This window comes from Lepidochelys olivacea (assembly GCF_965140295.1).
Source record: "Lepidochelys olivacea isolate rLepOli2 genome assembly, chromosome: 6".
Lineage (NCBI taxonomy): Eukaryota > Metazoa > Chordata > Testudines > Cheloniidae > Lepidochelys > Lepidochelys olivacea.
This window is the reverse complement of record NC_140416.1, coordinates 14,097,457-14,118,317: the sequence shown is the minus strand read 5'-3', so window position 1 is coordinate 14,118,317 and position 20,861 is coordinate 14,097,457. Positions and strand designations below refer to the sequence as shown.

The window sequence follows — 20,861 nt, the reverse complement described above, 5'->3', positions numbered from 1 at the left end:
GGCTGTCACGGTGGCCAGATGGTGATCTGAAAAAGGGGCCGGCCGGATGTTGGAGGAGTGGGCCTGTGAAAGGTGGAAGCGTGACAAGTTGATGCGGTCCAACCGGGAGTGGCACGACCGATGGGCCTCCACTCGGACATAGGTGGACGTCGAGATATCGTCCGGGTGGTGGTCGCACCAGACATCCACCAGGGAGTGATGTTCGACAATCTCCCGGAGGACGTCCGCGGCGGCTGGGCACTGCTCAGTCCCTGAGTGGTCCTGCTCCTTGAGGGTGGCGTTAAAGTCCCCGCCCAGGACCAGGCACTCACAAGGATCCAAGGAAGGCAGATGCCTGATGATAAAAAGACAGCCACTCCTTGCCCGATGTCGGGGCATAGACGTTAACGAGGTTGACCACAAGCCCCTCCATGCAGACCCGGAGGCGCAGCAGACGGCCCGACACAGCCTCGGCGACCCCCAGCACCTTGGGCCGTAGGTCGGGGGAGAAAAGGGTCGCCACTCCAGCCATACAAATTGTGAGATGGCTAAAGTAGATCCTGTCCCCCCTACTCCAGCCGCCAGCTGTCCTCAACTGCTGGATCTGTATGGGTCTCCCGCAGGAAAACCACAGAGTACCCCCCCTCCCGAAGGAAGGAGAGCACTTGGCACCTGTGGAGACCCATCCTACAGCCCCAGGTGTTCAATGTTGCAAAGGCGATAGGTGTCATGAGGAGGGCTGGGGGTGATCCTCGCCATCAGGGATGCTCACGGCCCACATTGGGCTGTGCAGCAAACTGTGACCTACCCCGTAGGTGAGCAAGGAGTCATGGAAGCTGCGGACCCGGTGGTAAGCCGCGGCGCCCTGCTTCCCGGTCCTTTTACCCTCCCCCATAAGGGCCCTCACGGCCCGGAGGATTTTGTGAAAATCCCCCCATCGCTGGACAGCAAGCTGCACCTTATTGCGGGAGCCACAGACATCTTCTAGAAACTCCCACAGCTCCTCTCGCAGCCTATTGGGGGGTGGGATCACTGGCCCCCGGTCATCCTCCAGTGGGGCCCCTGGCACAGCCCCGTGGCCCACCAAGACGGGCAGGCAAGGGGCGGACCCTCGATGTGGCGCCTGATGGGCCGGTGGCATGTGGTCTGCCTCAGACCCCGGCTCAATGCAGGGCGGTGGAGGGAAGATTGCAGCCCCTAGTGAGTCGGGACATGGAAACACAAAGGCCGCTTCCTGGGGGTCACCCTCCGGGAAAGGGAAAGAGACGGCCCCAGGGGCGGCAATGGCATCGCGGGAGGTGGAGGGGATAGGGACAGGGTCAGGAGTAGGGGTAGAGCAGGGGTCAGGAGTAGGGGTGGGAAGAGGGACAGAGGTGGGATCCTGGGCTCCAGGAACTGGGTCGCCAGGACGTGGCTCCCCTCGGTCTGGCTCAGGGGCCTGAGGGACGGGGAGGGGGACCCCAGTGATGCCAGGCTCAATGGCAGGTGTGACAGCCACGACATCAGGAGGTGGACAATTTTCAGTGGGGCCCCAGCCCAGGAAGGAAGTCGGTTGCCCCACGCCAATGGGGGATACCCCTGGTAACTTGGGTCCTGGCCGCGAGGCACTGGCTATCGCCTCAGCAGGCTCGGCGGCCATCAGCAGAGTGCCACCTGCGACGGGGCAGGTCGAAGAGTCCAGGAGACCCTCGGAGGCGGGAGCGGAAGCAGTGGTTATGGGGAGGGGGGCTGGGGTGAGGTCGCTCAGGTCAAGGCCCGCTGGCAGAGGGTCATCCTACCCCGGGTGACCAGGGTCAGACCCAGGGCCTCAATCACCTCTCACCACCCCGGGGCCCTCCCCACCAGCGCCCGCTTCAGGTCTCACAGGGGCTTCAGATGTTAAGGGAGCAGGAGGGGCTCTAGCGGAGGTCTCCGTTGCGAGGGACCACGAGGGAGGGGAGGCGCTCCTCTCCGGTGCTGCCACGTCTTCCCCAGCCGGCACTGGTGGATGGAACGTGGCTGTGGGCAGGGCGGAAGGCTCGGCAGCGGTGTCCCCTTCCTGGTTTTCCAGGGGGCCTCCGCATTGGATGGCAGGAGCGGAGCTTGAGCCTTCCACTTGCCACGCTTTCCATGTACTGGGGTCCAGCCCTCCATGGCATTGTCTGCGGGCTGAGTAACGGGTTGGGTCTGAGGGCAGGGATGATGACTTGGGAAAGCAACAGCGGGGCAGCATGGGGGGGGCAGATTCCCCCTGGGGCGGGCCCTCTCCCACACCCAGCGATATCCCCACCGCACCCTCCTCTACGGGCCCAGCCAGAGTGCATGCAGCAGAGGCGGGGCTCTCCCATTCATCTGGACACACTGGTGGAAGTACCCCTTAGGCCTGAGCAGGACCAGTGGTGGGCTGAGAAGGAGGAGGGGCGGCTCTGGGTACCAGGCAGCCAGGGGCGCCGGCGATGACGGGGCCGGCACCCTGCCGGGACTTGGGGGTCCCAGGCGTTCCTCCGTGCCGGGCCAAGGGGCAGTCCCTCCGGATGTATCCCATCGCCCGGCAGAGGTAGCACCAGGCCTCCCCCATGGAATAATGCACCCGGTAACGGGCCCCCTGGTAGGGGACCAGGAAAGACCCCTTGAGCGCCTCTCTGACACTCGCCGCCGGCGGCAGTTGAAGCTGCACCTGCCGGTGGAACGAGAGGATGTGACGGAGGGCAGGGTCTTTGCAGCCCAGCGGGAGAGGGCTGATAACAGAGATTGGTTTCCCCAGGACAGAGAGGGTGGGCAGCATTGGGGAGGAGAGGAGGAATGGAAATCAGGACTACACGGGCACCCAGGTCCTCCAGCGGCTCCAGGGGGACGAACAGCCCCCCCCCTCACCGCCAGGCCCTGCTCCACCGCCTCCTGGATGGCGGCCTCCGAGGCAAGGAAGAAGACAACCTTGCCATACATTTTGGAGGCCGCCACAATGGCCGTAGGCCCCACCACCCTCGCCAATGCCCACATGTAGGTCTCCACGTGGGGCGAGGCGGGCACCAAGAGGCAACGGACGCCGTGCTTCCTGGTCAAGGTGGGGAAGGGGCCCCGGCCGCTAAGGATGGTAACAACGGCGGTGGCTGGGAGAGAGGATGTAGTGGTTGGGGGGGGGGCTGCCGCCACCTGGGCATACGCTCTAGGGGCCGGAGGGGGAGTGCCCGCGGTGCTGGTGGAGGGAACAGCGGGGAGGGACACCGCAGCAGATGGTGGGGGCCGCGGCAGTGGGGGCAGCCCCTGCCATGGAGGGCCTAGTCTTTTTAGCAAGGCTCTTTCCCTTCTTTTTGCCCCGGCCCCTCCCACCAGCTGGGGGAGCTCCCCCAGAATCGGAGGGGGTGAGGGACGTGGCAGCAGCTGAGGTCACCCCATTGCCCACCGCTGCCAGTGCCCCAGCGGGGCCAATAGCAGGTGGTTCGGCAGCGGTGGTTAAAGTAGAGGCTGGAGGGGGAATTGCGGGGTCTGCCCCATGGATCCCACCTGTCGTGTCTCCCACCATGATGAGCTGTGAGGGAGGTGAAAAAAGAGAAAGGGGGGGGGGGAGGGGAAGCAGGTCAACCACTCCTCCCCGCTAGGCTGCAGGCAGGGAAGGAGGATGCCAAAATTGGGGGGGCAGATAAAGGGGCTATTAAGGACTTGGGGGGTGGGGGTCAGTCGCCGACATAGGATGGAAATCCGGCTTCTCTAGCTGAACTAGGGGAGGGAAGGTTACAACAACATCAGGGGGGTGCAGTGATCAACCAAAAAGGGGGAGGGCACAAGCACATGGGAGGGGGCATGGGCACACGAAGGGAGGGCCAATCAGGGCAAGGGGGGGCCACAAAGGAAAAGGAGCAACCAGACTGGGGGTGGGACAGGGGAACCAAGGGGCTAGCTGTAGGGCTGGGGCAGGACAACGAAACCAAACCGCAGAGGAAAAAGGGCAGGGCAGGGCAGGCAAACAAACTAGGCTCACAAGGGGCTTAGGCAAAGAAGGTGGGGGAGAGGGGCAAAGGGCTGTAATCGGAGGGGGGGGCAGTCCAAAAAAAGGGGGGGCACATGCACCCACATGCGCTTGCGAAAAATCAATGTTGGCTGGCTGCTGCTGCAGGCCCAAATGGGCGCGGCAGGCCAGACAAGCAGCTGAGTCCTGGAGGCAGGAGCTTGAGGCAGATGGTGAGTGGACGGTGGAGGGGGCAATGGTGGGGGGGAGGGACACAGATGGATCAGGGGGCAGGCTCCATGCCACACCCCCTACATCCCCACAAACACAGTCAGGACCCCACCACAAAAGCACAGTTTGATAATCACTCAGGCCTTAATGGCCCCCTCCACAGTGGTCTCCCGAGTCTCTGTGCGCTCCCCCAGCAGCCGATGGTCCTCTCGGTCGTCTTCCTGCTCCAGCAGCTCCCCAGGACAAATGCAGCAGCAGCTCTAGCAACCCTGGCGGCCAGGCAGGAAGGACCCCCACAGGTGGCAGTAGTGGGGTCCTGGCTTCTCCCTCGGGGCGGGGGAAGGGGGCAAGCTAGCAAGGGCCCCCCACCCCACTCTGCAGCAGCAATCCACAGAAGGAGCACTCCAGCCAGCAACAGCCCAAGAGAAGGAGAAGGAGCTCCAGCCAGCAGGACAACCAGAGAGAGAGAGAGAGAGGGCTCCAGCCAATAGGGCAGCCCAAGCAGACTGACCTTTCTCTCCTTGTAGCCCTTGAAATTAGCCCTGGGAAAAGCCTGGGGCTGGGGAAAAGCTCAGCTGATTTGGGAAAGCAGCCACAGCTGGGGGCCATGCCACAATCAAGCTGCAGCAGGCCTATAAAAGGGCTGCTAGGCAGAAGCTAGGTTAGTTTTCCTTAGGCAGTTGAGAGAAAAGGGGTCTGGCTGTTTGAAGCCAAGAAAGGTACTGGAGTTGAGCAGTACTGGGGAGTGTCTTCCTGCCTAGAAAAGCCCCAGGCTGCAGGCCTTTCTTAAGGCCTAATAGGTACTGGGGGTGCAGCCTGGGGGTAGGTAGAGGCAGTAGATCCAAACTCCCCTTACCTGTGATGATTGGCTTATACATTGCAGTCCGCTCCAGTGTGCAGGGGCTAGATGGTGACTGGTAGTAGCCAAGACTGAGGCTAGGTGGGAGGGGAGATCTTAAGATTGTGGGGTATTGCCAGGGGTAGCACCCCAGAGAAAGGGGGAACTGGGGTCCAGGAGGGACTTGGGGCCCAGTAACAAGTGACACTGGCTGGCAGAGGGTGCTTTGGAGCTGGATAGAGCTAATTCCCAAGGACAACCAGCAGGAGGTGCCGCATGGGTGAGTCATGCCTCATTACACCCCCCCAAAATGAGGAATAGAGACAAAAGTAAGCTTTGGGAAGGAGGCAGCTGTGCCAGCAGTGAGAGAGTATGTTCTTGCCTTGAGCTCTGACAAGAGTCCATTCTTGAAGCAGAGTTTTTCCTTTGTAATTTGTTGCTGGGCTGATAGTTCTGAAAGAGGAACCTGCCCTGTTTGCTGTGTGACCATCTCAATCCAAAAAAGGCGAGTAAATGTGACAAGTTTCACTTAGAGTTTACCCAGACTCCATGTCACTGATTTCTCCTCTGATCGGAAAGGTGCTGGACACCTGCCACCCCTTGGTTAAGGGTAACGCTGGAGTCAGAACAGGACAATGGTCCTAAAAGAAGGAGCAACAATACACACAGTCCCTGCCCTGAGGATCCTACAATCTAAATTAGACCAGGAAGACAAAATATAGGGAAAGGAAATATTATTTTTCAAATGGAAAATTGAGACACATGAGACTGAATGACTTTCCCAAGGTCACACAGTCTGAGTTTTGATCTAGCAATTTAATTACATGACCGGCCTTTCTCTTGCATAGAGCTGTTCTCATTCCCTTGTGTTTCTCAGTTTCAGAAGTGTCCCCATTTTTTTAACCAACATGACCTCCCTTTTTTTCCCTCTTGGTTGAGGCTCTTAAGGAGGAGTTATTTATCAATCAGGTGTTGAATATTAGTGCCTGAGCTACTGATGAGGCTTCTCATCATACTGATACCCACTGTGATTTGCTAAAGTGTGTAAAATAATTCCAAAAGATCTAACTACTGACCAGACCCAAACAAACATTTGAAGAGCTGTTGGAAGGAAAAACAAAAATTCAAAAAGGGCTCCCTAGACGTGAGGCTAGGGTGGGGGGAGGGAAGGTTGGACTGACCCAGATGTTTTGGAAATGTCAGGTGCCATTTCCAATATTAGAAATTTGCCATACATTTCAAGGGCAAAATTGTGTTTGATCAAAATTATAAGAGCATTCATAGTTTTCATCTGGAATTCTGTACTGGGATGGCTTGTTAGTGTCCTATTATGATGTACTGTAAAGAGAATTGGATACATCAAAATCACATGACCCCAAAATAGATTTGATTATTTCCCAGCAGATGCATACAAAGTCCAAAACAAGCATCAACTAAGTGGGAGACAGGAATGTATGCAAAGGCAATAGCAGCTCCATGATTAAGTTTACATGCAGATTTACACTTGAAGCAACACTGAAAACCCTTTCTTTTCACTAGTCTACCAGCCTGGATGTATTTTGGGCACTAAAGTTTAACTCCTCAGCTAGAAAAATTTCTTTGCTACCACATTAGGCACATGTCTGGCAGTCATGGCCAGGGTGGATGTAGAGGTGGGAAGTGGTGTGGTTTTCTCTAATGATTCAACATTACTAGTTATCCGATCTGAAAAAAATTATAAAATCACAAAGGCCACAAGTCATTAAAAACCAATGTTTGATTTTCCCCAAAAGTAGCAGAAATCTTCTAAATATGACTGATAATGCAACTATGTACTCAAAATAGTACTGTTTTTGAAAGTTTGGGAAATACTTAGATCCAGGTGATATGTTGTATGCATTTTGCCACACTTCTTTACCTTTGGTTAAAGCCAAAGTCTGTAATCATACAAGAGTGTGTGCTTGTACCATGAAATGCAAAACAATAAAAAAAAAATCATCATTTGTAGACTGGACTGATCTGAGAACAGTTTTTCTATCTGCAATTTTTATGACAATATGCAAAAAAGAAGACCTCTACTCGCTCTTTATAAAATGTTTTTGATATTTACTGTTCTTCTCTGCGGCCATCAGGAATAACATGACACCCTCCTTCTCCAAATTCTGCCCCTTCACAAAAGAGGAATCCTAGAAACACTAGAAGAAGTTTAAGCCTCCAGTTATGACTCTGATCCTTAAGCTTGTTGGCTGGTGAGGGACAGTAAGAGTACTTAGAACACTTACTAACAACTTTTGTCACCAACTGCCACTGAGGAGGGAAATCTAACCCGCCAAACTCTTGAGCATGCAGCACTCTGGCCAGCACTTACAAATCCATTGCTTGATGCAGCCGGCCTTACAAGCTACCTCCAGCGCAGTTCAGTGATCATGCAGAGCCAGGGAGTCTGACAGAGCTCTGCTACATTCACTGTCTGAATTCTAACTTATCTGCATTGCTTAACATGAGCTTCTGCACAACATAACAACCAATTCCAACTGGTATCACCTAGTCTCCCACACCTGCGCAACTGATTCCAGAAGCTACTGGATAACTACATCCATCACCGGCCTGTTGGCAATACCTAGCGGGGTTTTAGGCCTGGACACAGAATAGAAGCAGCACTGCTGAGAGTGCTTCGTTTCCAGCTCTCAGGTTTAATCCTAGGGAGTTCATTGATCAAAATTTGATCTCTCATGTTGCTGGAGCTATAGCCACAAGGTTCTTATCTGTATTACAGTAGTGCATGTAGAGCAATCAAGAACAGGTTGCACTCCATATGCTTTATGAAAATATGCTTGTCAATATGAATGACATAACTAGAACGTGCTTTATGCAAAAGGTCCCATGTCAGGTATCGTTACAAAAGTTGTAATCTACTGAATATGGTTTTCCTATTTGGTTGCATGTATTATTTCTATGTCTGAATTTAGGAAAATAAGGTATAAACTTGCATTACTGATGTAGTCATATTAAGTGGAAGCCATTAAGGGTGCTACAGAAACAATGAGTTGTAAATAGCTTTGTTTACCTGCTAGCCTGCCTGTGTACATAGGGGTCAGCCCAGGAAAAATGGGGCTGGGGTCTGATAGAGAGATGTGACCATGTCATCTGATACTGGAATCCATCTTAAATCTGGTACTTTACTTTTCCAGGAGGGAGTGGTATGAGGATCAAACAAAACAAAAGTTTCCCGCCTTAGGAAAATTCTATATAAGGCGGGGGAAGTAAATAATGATGGTCTTCAACTGGCTTAAGAGACGGCCTCCCCACCCCAAAGAGATATCTGAAAGCACCTGGAAACAAAAGGATTGTAACTACAGGGGTGGGGGAGAACTGCTGGACCCAAGTCAGAAAATACAACTTTGGCCTGAGAAGGACTTTAAGCTTAGCCATGTGTTATTTTACTTAGTAACTTTGTTCTGTCTGTAATGTACTAAGAAACTAGTTACCAATAATAACTTCTCACCCTCCATGTTATTTCAGGTAATCTGTTATATTTGTTTAAATCCTACCTTTTTATACTTAATAAAATCACTTGTTTATTAATAAACCAAGTGTAAGGAATTGTTACCTGGGGGATGGGGGGCAAACAGCTGTGCATATCTTTCAGTGATAAAGAGGGCAGACTCTTATGAATGTACCCTGCATAAACTTTATTCAGAGTAAGACTGATTTATCTGGGGTTCAGACTCCCAGAAAGTCTGTATACCAAGCACTGGACAAGTCCCTGTTAACTGAGAAACCCTAGGGCTGAGTGAATCTCAGTGTCTGAGAAACTCCAGAGGGGGTGGCCCATTCTCTGAGTCTGTGCTGGAGTTAAACTGGAGTGTCCAGCTCAGCAAGACAGAGTTGAGGGATGCCCATTCTGGCAGGGGGAGTTATTCTCAGTGGTGTTCCAGTGCATAAAGTGACAGTCTCAAGGGAGTTTCTATGACCAAACCCATCATAAGAGGCACTGTACAGACTTTCCATACAAAGTCCCTCCCCAAGGAGTTTACAGTGTAATTAAATATGACAGACAACACACAAGCAGAGTGAATGGCACAATTCATAGATTCATAGATATTTAGGTCAGAAGGAACCATTATGATCATCTAGTCTGACCTCCTGCACAATGCAGGCCACAGAATTTCACCCACCACTCCTAAAAAAGACCTCACACCTATATCTGTGCTATTGAAGTCCTCAAATTGTAGTTTGAAGACCTCAAGGAGCAGAGAATCCTCCAGCAAGTGACCCGTGCCCCATGCTACAGAGGAAGGCGAAAAACCTCCAGGGCCTTCCAATCTGCCCTGGAGGAAAATTCCTTCCCGACCCCAAATATGGCGATCAGCTAAACCCTGAGCATATGGGCAAGATTCATCAGCCAGATACTACAGAAAATTCTTTCCCGGGTAACTTGGATCTTACCCCATCTGAAAACCCATCACAGTCCATTGGGCCTATTTACCATGAATATTTAATTACCAAAACCATGTTATCCCATCATACCATCTCCTCCATAAACTTATCGAGTTTAATCTTAAAGCAAGATAGATCTTTTGCCCCCACTACTTCCCTCGGAAGGCTATTCCAAAACTTCACTCCTCTGATGGTTAGAAACCTTCGTCTAATTTCTAATCTAAATTTCCTAGTGGCCAGTTTATATCCATTTGTTCTTGTGTCCACATTGGTACTGAGTTTAAATAATTCCTCTCCCTCTCTGGTATTTATCCCTCTGATATATTTATAGAGAGCAATCATATCTCCCCTCAACCTTCTTTTAGTTAGGCTAAACAAGCCAAGCTCCCTGAGTCTCCTTTCATAAGACAAGTTTTCCATTCCTCGGATCATCCTAGTAGCCCTTCTCTGTACCTGTTCCAGTTTGAATTCATCCTTCTTAAACATAGGAGACCAGAACTGCACACAGTATTCCAGGTGAGGTCTCACCAGTGCCTTATATAACGGTACTAAAACCTCCTTATCCCTACTGGAAATACCTCTCCTGATGCATCCCAAGACGACATTGTTTGTGTCACTTTGTTATTTTGCTGTGGGAGGGACATTTTTTTTTTTTTAATTTTGGGTGAGGTTTCTTATGTGGGGATTGGCTTAATAGTAAGTAACAAGAAGGACGAGGGGAGGGGAGGAATGAGGGAGAATGGAGGGAAACTGAGGTGAAGAGACTGTGAGGGAGAGGGAAGGAGGAGCTGCAAGAAATAGCCAGTGACAAGAGCAAGACCCTGCAGCAGGTAGTCTGATGACATCACTGTCCATTACTCCCTGCTGAGGCTGCTTCTGTGTCCACTCCTAGTGGCTGGGAGGTCTCTCTGGGCCCAGGCCTGGCTCCTCCCAGGAATTTCATGGAGGATTAAGACCATGGCATTTAAGTGGCAGCAGAAAATGACGGGGAGCCAGTGGGAGGACTGGAGTATTGACTTGATGTAGTCGTAGTGGCATAAACCATGGAAGGGGTGGACAGTCCCTCTTGTACTATCTGGAATGTAGGCACTGTTTTTACATTCAGCTTTAGGTGCAGTGAAATAGTCATCCAGTCTGTAGAGGAAAAGTAGATTGAACAATATGGCTAGGTCCTTGTCTAGACAGAATGTGTGAAGTTTCTGAACAAACTGGCAATTCCTGATGGATCTATGGTTTACTTTTAAAATCAGAATTATACAATGAGAGACTATAAACAAGGGAAAGTGCCACTCCAGCCATTTGGGAGAGTAAGATCCCAATCTGAGACACACAAGAAGATACTACAGAGGTAGAAACTAATAATATACAACCGAGAAAAATCTTAACAAATGGTGAAACCTGTGATGGGTTCAGTCACAGAAACCCCCTTAGGACTGCCACCTGATGTACTGAAACGATCACTGAGCCTGTTTTCCCTACCAGCCTGGGCCTCCAGAACCCTGGTTTTGCTTCTTTGGCGGGGGCCAGACATACTAGCCTGCTGCAACACAGACCCAGGGTCTGGACCACACCCCCAAACCTGCAGTTCTAAACTGAAAACAGCACAGCAAGATACCTGTCTCCAGCACTCAGATACGCAGCCCCAATGGGATCTAAACCCCAGATAAATCCATCTTACTCTGTATAAGCTGCTCATAAGTGTTAGCCCTTTTTAATCAATGAGAGAGAGATATGCACAGCTGCTTGGCTCCTCTCCAGGTAACAACTACTTACTTTGGGTTTATTAATAAACAAAAGTGATTTTATTAAGTATAAAAAGTAGGATTTAAGTGGTTTTAAGTAATGACAGAACAAAGAAACTTACTAAGCAAAATAAAACAAAACACACCAGTTAAACTTAATACACTAAGAAACTCATTATGTGTAGTATCTCACCCTCAAGCTCTTCTAATTATCTTTTCACAGACTGAAATGCATTCACTCTGGGCCCAATCCTCCTTAATGTTCACTTTGTTTTTTTGCAGCAGACATCTTAGATGGTAAATAGGTGTGTTCTCAGGACTGGTGCCCATGCCTCTAGGGGCTCCCCTCTTCAATACTTTGTGCAGAAGGCAGGAAGACTTTGTTTGCTGGCAAGCCTCTCCCACCTACCCCCCGTGGAAAAGTACCATAACTCAGAATGAATCCCCGTATTAGGTGATATGGTCACACGTTCCTCCAAGGCCCCTTTTTTTCATATGATATAGGCTGACTCACAGGAAGGTGAAGCTTTATTGTCTGCTAATGGGCAATTAAGCCCCATCTGGTTTTCTCATTGAAGACCCTGAAGTGTAAGCAGTGGGAGTGACCCAAAACCTTGAATATAAAATACATATACACCAGACAATATTCCTAACTTCCTCTACAAAAATAATACAGGCATGCAAATAGGATAATCGCATCCAGGAAATGACCACCTTTCTAAAGACACATTACATGAGGCATTTCGCATAAAGCATATTCCAGTTGTCATTCATATTTTCATAAAGAATATGAAGTGCAATGTCACAAAACCATGAAAAGGAGAAGAAGACAAGATATGAAAGGCACAGAGAATGGCAGAAGTGAAACAGAATTTGAGAACCTACACACCTGAGGAGTAATCTAAATATTAACCAGAAGGGAATTACTGGAAGTCATCCAGAACAAGCAGATGAACAGTAACTATCTCAACACTGTAAAGCAAACAGTCTGAAGCTGGTTTAATTGGAGTGAGCAAAACTCTGTGGTAGCTGTGTTCTGTATTAAAATAGAGAAAATAAAGGATATGAAGGAGGAGTATATTGAGGGGGTCTCAGAGATGGAGGAGATTGGAGAAGAGAGGAAATCAGAGGGGCCCTCTGGGGTTCGGTGTAAATCCTCCCCCTATGGTTGGCGAACAGGTCAACCTCAAACAAATGTGTGCTCTGTGCAATTTGAATTCAGGCACGAAACAGTCATCAAATAGGAAGGGGAGATAAAGGAGGGTCAAACAGATGAGGGAATAGCAGCAGGGCACATCCTTCCCCATAGACCACACACCACACAACAGAACCGCTAACCCAGGAACCTATCCTTGCAACATAGCCCGTTGCCATCTGTGTCCACGTATCTATTCGGGGGACCCCATAATAGGGCCTAATCACATCAGCCACACTATCAGAGGCTCATTCACCTGCACATCTACCAATGTGATATATGCCAACATGTGCCAGCAATGCCCCTCTGCCATGTACATTGGTCAAACTGGACAGTCTCTATGTAAAAGAATAAATGGATACAAATCAGACGTCAAGAATTATAACATTCAAAAACCAGTTGGAGAACACTTCAATCTCTTTGGTCGCTCACTTACAGATCTAAAACTGGCAATTCTTCAACAAAAAAACTTCAAAAACAGACTCCAAGAGACTGCTGAATTGGAATTAACTTGCAAACTGGATACAATTAACTTAGGTTTGAATAGAGACTGGGAGTGGATGGGTCATAACACAAAGTAAAACTATTTCCCCATGTTTATTCCCACCCCCACCCTCCATTGTTCCTCAGACGTTCTTGTCAACTGCTGGAAATGGCCCACCTTGATTATCACTACTCTGAAACCATAGACTTTTTGTCTCCCGAATCCCAACTGGAAATGCTTCTCAAAGTGGGGACAGGACTATTAAAAGAAGTGGCAGACACCCTAAGGATACACCTCTCTCTCTCTGCCCACTGAATTCATGGCACCTGAAAGACAATGGAAACAGCATTGGACTGGTGGAGGGGTTCTGACCTAAGAATTTGGTCAGTCATCTGCTGAAGCATGTGGTGGGAATCCTTGCTTTCAATCTAATGTTGCTTGTTAAATTGGCATAAGTAAATATTTTATCTTCATTTTTCCTGTAACCATTTGTGACCTTTATGCCTCATTAATTGGTACTCACTTAAAACCTCTCTCTTTGTAGTTAATAAACTAGTTTTACTCTTTTATCTAATCCAATGTGTTTAAACTGAAGTGTCTGAAGGACTATTTGAAATAGTAAACTTGCATATTATTTCTATTAAAGAAATGACAGACTTTATATAAACGTGCACTGTCCAGAAGAGGATTGGGCAGCACAGAACATACATTTTTGGGGGGAACGGGGGTGTGTTGGGGTCATCCTGAAATATAACAAAGGTTGTTGAGAGCCAGAGTGTAACCCAAGTGTGGCTGGCAGGCAGCAGTTACACACAGGCACTCAGGGTGTGGCTTGCAGTCTGGAAGGCTGATTTTGAAAGGCCCGGGTGGGAGCTACTTCAGCAAGGCATTATAAGGCACCCAATGATGCAGGGCAGGGGCGACACAGCTGCTCATTAGTCTGGACTGTACAATGGTATATCACACACCATTTTTAAAATCTTCACAAATCTAAATTATTACCAGTAGTTCTGCACTTTAAAATAACCTCTTGAATGTCAAAGGAATAATATCAGAGCTGGTAGAAATCAAAGAATAATACAAAACAAAAAAGCCCCCACTTACATAACATTCTACTTCAAGAGACAGATTTTCAGAGGCGAGCGTAAATTTTGGAAGGATTTGCTTTTTTTTAAGCAGAATAAACAAAAAGAGGAGGGACCAATATTCGCTAAACATATGCCTTTTCAGATTAAAGATCAATTGATGGAAAAGGAGGAACTGTTTATTTTCTCAAAAGGCACAACAGCTGGGTTATGAATAACAGTGGGCTCAGTGGAGATTTAAATGTTGGCAGCCTGATGATTTATCTGCCAGACATAAAGGAAAGAAATATTTTACCACACTTTTTAAAAAAATTCTGGGCTCAGAAATCCCCAAGCCTGCCTTTCCAGCTATTGCAGTGCTCAAGGAGCTCTGTCTCTCAGGGCTCCTTCTCAGGCTCAGTCTCCCCACTGCTTCTCTCATGGTCTGATCGCTTTCTCATGGCTTATATCACTTACTGGTTCTAATGCACACAGACACAGTGGCCACCAAACAAATCCCCTGCCACTGCATTTGCAACCAGACTTCAGAAAAACCGCTCAGGCTGCATGGCTAAACTTCTCATCTGCCTTTCCATGTGGCCAGTTGTTTCAGGTAGTGCTTCCTATTGTTAATGCTATCACTATACAAAAGAACACTTAAGTGGTCCTCCTATTTAGCCTGAAGGAAGGCTAGTTGGCAGACCCATCAGCTTTAACCTGTTCTGTGACTTCTGGCACCATTAACACCTTCCAGCATAAAAACAAGCTGCCAGCGTTCTAACAGTGTTACAAGTTCATTGAGAGGTATTTATGACTTTAAATCTTATGATGCCTTTTTGTAGGGAAGTTATTACACTTCCCCCTGTCAGGAAGGTTTTCTTAGAAGGTCAAAAGTGAGAAGATGAAAGAAAATAATACTTGATGGACCATCATTGCATAGCAATCCTAAACTGCTCTTCTACGGTGACAGGAGGATTCTCTCCATATAGAAGCCTCTGATAGCAGCTCTACCCAATAGTCGTTCCTTCACCATCCCTCCACCCCACATGCCAGCACAGGGACAGTGGCCAGGGGGATGGGGTGTAAAGTGAAGGAACGACTAGAGCACCCCTAAGCTCTTGCACTGTCCAGATTCTGGAAGAGCCCCTTGGGGGCAGAGGGAGCTAGTGAATAACAGAGCACAAACTGCACCTCTCTGCCTAAAAGCCGGGAATCCAAAGTTCAACCCACACCCGTATTTTACAAACCTGAAACATGACTGACCATGCTTGGTCAACACCAAAGCTATCCTGTATTCTAAATAAATCCAGCCCTGCACCAGAGCTCAGCAGCTGTATGTTAACTTTGAAGATCTTGGTTTCTTGCAGTACAGTCCATTCAAGTGCTATCACCTTCCTTTAAGGTCTTGGAATCCATGTAAGAGCCTTTTTATTTTTTTAAGTGTGAAGTTACACTACAGCCCAGCTGCCACTTACCTCCGCAAGTGGGTTAGCAGTTTATATAAGTTTTGTCATGACTTGAAAACAGTTTAATGGTTGGGCAGCTTATGTAGGGAGCAAAAATCTATTAATGCTTCCTTTTTCTAGTTAGAAGAAGCTCCTCCTATCTGGCTAGTCCCACACCTCAGATTCCTTCTTAGATCCTCAAACAAACTCACTACAACTCTCAGAGTATGTAAGCAGCCTTTCTTTAAAGTTGATGTATTACCAGAGGTCCTGCCACCATAAAAAACAAAATCCCCCCAGCACAGTACAGTCCATTCATTCCAAGACTTGAACACCAAGTACAGGTCTAGAGTCTCTCACCACACCTCATCCCAGTCCCTCTAGCTGGAGTGGTTCTTTGCCCTGTTTCTTTCCCAGGTGTAGATCCAGGTCTTACCTGGAGACATCAGTGGGCTCACCCCATCATCATTCCCCAGCCTTCAGCTCTCTCTACTTGCAGCTCTCCAGCTCAGAGAGCCAGCAGATCTCTCCCTCTGCTGCTGTCCACCTTCAGCCCTTTCCAGCCAGGGCTCTCTGGCCTGGGGAAGTTTGTAGGTGACCCTCCCCGCCCCCGCAATGCCTTCAGCTTTCACCAGCCTGCTCCGGCTCCACTGTTCAATCAGGGAATGCTCCCCATTCCCTTCATCAGAGGCACCCCCTCCCTGAAGTTCACAACCCAGTTCTGCTCTGCTTCTGGGCTCCCTCTCAGGATTCTGAACTCTCATTGATAACTTCTAGGGGAAGTCCTGCCCTCCTCATTACATCAAACTAGGGCACACCTGGATTGGAACAGGAGAGCTGGTCCCTATTTCACGTGAGGGACCACCTACCTGCTACAAGCACCTAGCCAAGAATCTCGTCTCATTTACATATGGAGAAAACTTCTCTCTCCCTCGCAACCTAGCTAAAAGGAGCCCCCAAATGCTGCTTTCCCATCACACAAAGAGGCCTATTATTGACTGAGTCAATCAAGATCCAGAGATGGGTGGGGAAACTACAGGAGTTAAACTAACTAGAAATAACCGGCTCTGAACACAGAAAACAGAAGGATGTACACATGGGTCAAATCTCTTGATTCCCCAAAGAAGTCCAATTTGCATATTTTCTTCCAAATCATAAGATGAACATTTCTCTCCCATATGAATAAAATATACTATAGATCAGCGTTACTCAAACTATGGTCCATGAAGGTACCACAGGGGGTCCACCGGCTCCACTGATTAATTTCTCCCACTCCCTCCCAGTGCCTCCTAAATGCCAGGAAACAGTTCAGTAACGTGCAGGAGGAACTGGGAGGGATGGGAGGAGTGGGGAGGGGAGGAGCAGGGAGCAGATAAATTTGTGGGAGGGGGTGGAATCATGTCCAGGGCTGCCAGCCCCACTTATCAACTCTTCCCCTCGCTCCCTCAACTCCTCCCACTCCCTCCCCATGCCTCCTGTGGGGCCTGGGGCTGAGTGGAGGGCTTGGGGATCTGTGAAAAAATGTAAATCAAAATGGGGGTCCGTGGGTTGCTAAAGAACTGCTGCCATAGATCATTTGTTTTGTTCCTTCAGTATGACAGGTTTCAGAGTAGCAGCCGTGTTCGTCTGTATTCGCAAAAAGAAAAGGAGGACTTGTGGCACCTTAGAGACTAACCAATTTATTTGAGCATAAGCTTTCGTGAGCTACAGCTCACTTCATCGGACGTAGCTCATGAAAGCTTATGCTCAAATAAATTGGTTAGTCTCTAAGGTGCCACAAGTCCTCCTTTTCTTCCTTCAGTATGTCATTCACACTGAATTAGAAGCTTTATATTTGTCTAACCCAGAAATCAGATACGTACATCTCTCTGTACATGAATAATCTGTCTTATTCCTCCCAGGTCATGCCTCATGTTCTACTATAAGCCCCAAAAGGAAGATGATGTAACCAAAGACTGTACGGACTAGGGACGTTAAGGGATTTACGTCTGTTTTCTTTCTAAATTATTGTTGCACTCTAGAAGAGGTATGAACGAAGGAGAAAGAAATATCAGGGTATGACTTTGGAACATCAAAAGAAATTCCTTAAAGATGTGGTAATTTCAATTGAGAGTCCGGGCTCATAATGAAATACAATCTTTGAATGAAATATAAGATCCCACTGACTAAGGAAAGCTTCTGAGAGATTAGTTACATATCGACACCACCTACTGGAGATCCACAGTTGCCATTCTCTCTGAGCACTGACAGGGTTGAGTGTCCAATAGAAAATCAGAGAGTAGCCCTGACCAGCGATCCTTGCAATCAGGGTATATAGGACTGCTATCACTGGGTTGGACCTCAGAGTTGCTGAACCCATTTAAGAAACTGCAGGACTGAGAAGCGCCGCAGACCAATTCTCCCCCTCCTAGGGTTACCAGGACTGAGAAGAAGAAGCTGTGAGATTTAATTTCAGATATTATATTTCTCTTTATGTTAGAATCATAGAATCATAGAATATTAGGGTTGGAAGAGACCTCAGGAGGTCATCCAGTCCAACCCTCTGCTCAAAGCAGGACCAACACCAACTAAATCACCCCAGCCAGGGCTTTGTCAAGCTGGGCCTTAGAAACCTCTAAGGATGGAGATTCCACCACCTCCCTAAGTAACCCATTCCACTGCTTCACCACCCTCCTCGTGAAATCGTGTTTCCTAATATCAAACCTAGACCTCCCCCCTGAAACTTGAGACCATTGCTTCTTATTCAGTCTTCTTCCAATTAGTGAGAACAACTGAGCTCCATCCTCTTTGGAATGCCCCTTCAGGTAGTTAGTTGAAGGCTGCTATCAAATCCCCCCTCACTCTTTTCTTCTGCAGACTAAAGAAGCCCAGTTCCCTCAGCCTTTCCTCATAAGTCATGTGCCCCAGCCCCCTAATCATTTTCGTTGCCCTCCACTGGATTCTTTCCGATTTGTCCTAATCCTTTCTGTAGTGAGGGGCCCAATATTGGACGCAATACTCCAGATGTGGAATGCCAAAAATAGGAGAATAATCACTTTCCTGTATCTGCTGGAAATGCTCCTACTAATGCAGCCCATTATGTCATTAGCCTTCCTGTCAACAAGGCCACACTGTTGACTCATATCCAGCTTCTCATCCACTGTAATCCCCAGGACCTTTTCTGTTGAACTGCTGCTTAGCCACCCAGTTCCCTGCCTGTAGCAGTGCATGAGATTCTTCTGTCCTAAGTGCAGGACTCTGCACTTGTCCTTGTTGAACCTCATCAGATTTCTTTTGGCCCAATCTTCTATTTTGTCTAGGTCACTCTGGACCCTATCCCCACCCTCCAGAGTATCTACCTCTCCCCCCAGCTTAGTGTCATCCATGAACTTGCTGAGCGTGCAATCCAACCCATCATCCAGACCATTAATGAAAATATTGAAGAAAGCCAGCCTCAGGACCGACCCCTGGGGCACTCTGCTTGATACCGACTGCAAACTAGACATCGAACCATTGATCACTACCTGTCGAGCCTGACAATCTTGCCAGCTTTCTATCCATCTTATAGTCCATTCATCCAATCCATACTTCTTTAACTTGCTGGCAAGAATACTGTGGGAGACCACATCAAAAGCTTTGCTAAAGTCAAGGTATATCACATCCACCACTTTCCCCATATCCACAGAGCCAGTCATCTCATCATAGAGGGCAATCAGGTTAGTCAGGCATGACTTGAACTTGGTGAATCCATGTTGACTATTCCTGATCACTTTCCTCTCCAAGTGCATCAAAATGGATTCCTTGAGGATCTGCTCCATGACTTTTTAATATATATATATATATATATATATATATATATATATATATATATATATATATATATAGAACTGAATGTTATCTTGATGCATGTACACTCTTTTTAGTAAGACCTCAAGTGACCATCTTTTGTATTTTTACTAAATAATGCTACATGTATGTTTCTCCTTTTTAAGCCCAAGTATATTGGCCAAAGAGAAGCTCAAAATATGGCTTTAAGCAATTGCTTTTGATATTTTAAACTTGTCCCTTTGTGCCTTGACACTCTATACTTTGGGGGAATGCCCTGGAAACCCCATATTCATCATTTGTATATAATTGTGATATTTCACATAAAGCATGCCTGCAGCCTCCAAAAATCCTGTGGGGTTTGCTCGTCAAGTGGGTTACTACCAGAACAAAGTGGGGATAGGGATGTGTTGAACCTGGGGCATATAAGGGTGGCAGCTTGGGAGTGCTGATTAAACCAGTCCTCTCAGACGCATTCTGTTGTGTGTGTGTGTGTTCATCTGATTCTAGGGCTGGAGGAACCCATCCCTGGGGAACCTAGGTCCTGCAGGATAGCTCCATTGGGATGGGACTTGCAGAAGAGAGTAGTAGAGTTCCATATGAGAACACAAGTAACAGAAGCAGTACATTGATAGAATTACCGAACCTCCCCCCGCCCCAGAAGAGTAATCCTAATAAATGAGCATACACCAAAGTAATGGTCAAATCTGCTAACACCCCTGCTGGCCACACTGCTTAGCTCTGTCTCTCCTGCTCACCTGTTACTATGGGAATTAGGGTAAATGTTGTTGAACCACTAGGCTGTCATATCAGCCAACCCCACATATATTCCAGCAAACACTCAGCTGGATGGAGCTAGGACAGTTTCCAGCAGCTGAGTATCTGCCCCATTGACTGAACTCTTAAACAAATTCCTAAGCGGCAATGGTGAAGAGTCACATGGCTGTAGAATTTCTGGGATAATCGCAAGAAAGATTTTTAAAAAGTAAGGAACAATTTCTTACTTTAGTGTCTTTAATATACTGTTTGGAGCCATCAATGCTTGACAGAGCTGGTAAATAGGAGAATGATGCGGCTCATGCTGATATTGTGCCCTGAAAAGAGAGAATAGACATTTTCTATGTTGTTCTCTGGAGACAAATTTTACTTATAAATTTCTATTTTCTGAACATACAAAATAGGCTCTTTGATGGTGTAATCATACACTGCAATGAGTTATTCTGCTGTTTTAATTCATTACATTCATACATAAATCCTTCAAACCAAAAAAGAATTAAGTACATTAAGAGATAACTTTAAATACACAGAGTCAAATAGAATAAGTTCTGCTAAGTGTAATATATTCATTTTTTGAACATGTGGTTTTCTGAGCATTTAAATGTAGTTCTAAGAACTCACACCAATGGGAATGTCTCCAGTGGTTTTATACATTTGTATTGCTCAGTCATTTTTTAAATCAGTTCTGGGGCTACAACAGGAATGATTGTGTTTCTCTAACCAAGAGAGTTGTCTCTAATTTACCCACATAGCTAAAAAACAAAAAGATGAGTATTTGCTTAAAATAGTAAGTATGACGACTATCACTCAGCAATCTGTAACTGGTGTTACACTTTGTGAAATTACACCCCCTTAACTAACCAGAAATGGTGACTTCTTAGATCCTGACACCCAAGAGTGTAACAGGGCAAGTTAATTTTAATACAGCATCTGTTTTAGAAATAGTGTTGGATTATCA

At 47.7% G+C, this 20,861-nt stretch overlaps 1 protein-coding gene across 1 annotated transcript in view; it reads right to left on the bottom strand.

Annotated features, from left to right (window-relative positions):
* Positions 1-20,194, bottom strand: part of LOC311522776 (NACHT, LRR and PYD domains-containing protein 3-like) — a 120,448-nt gene extending 100,254 nt beyond the window's left edge. The window contains exon 1 of the mRNA XM_084632243.1: positions 20,131-20,194. Coding sequence (XP_084488369.1) covers positions 20,131-20,162 — 32 coding nt within the window. The 5' untranslated portion in view covers positions 20,163-20,194. The remainder of the gene's footprint in view (positions 1-20,130) is intronic.
* Between the last annotated feature and the right edge of the window lie 667 nt (positions 20,195-20,861).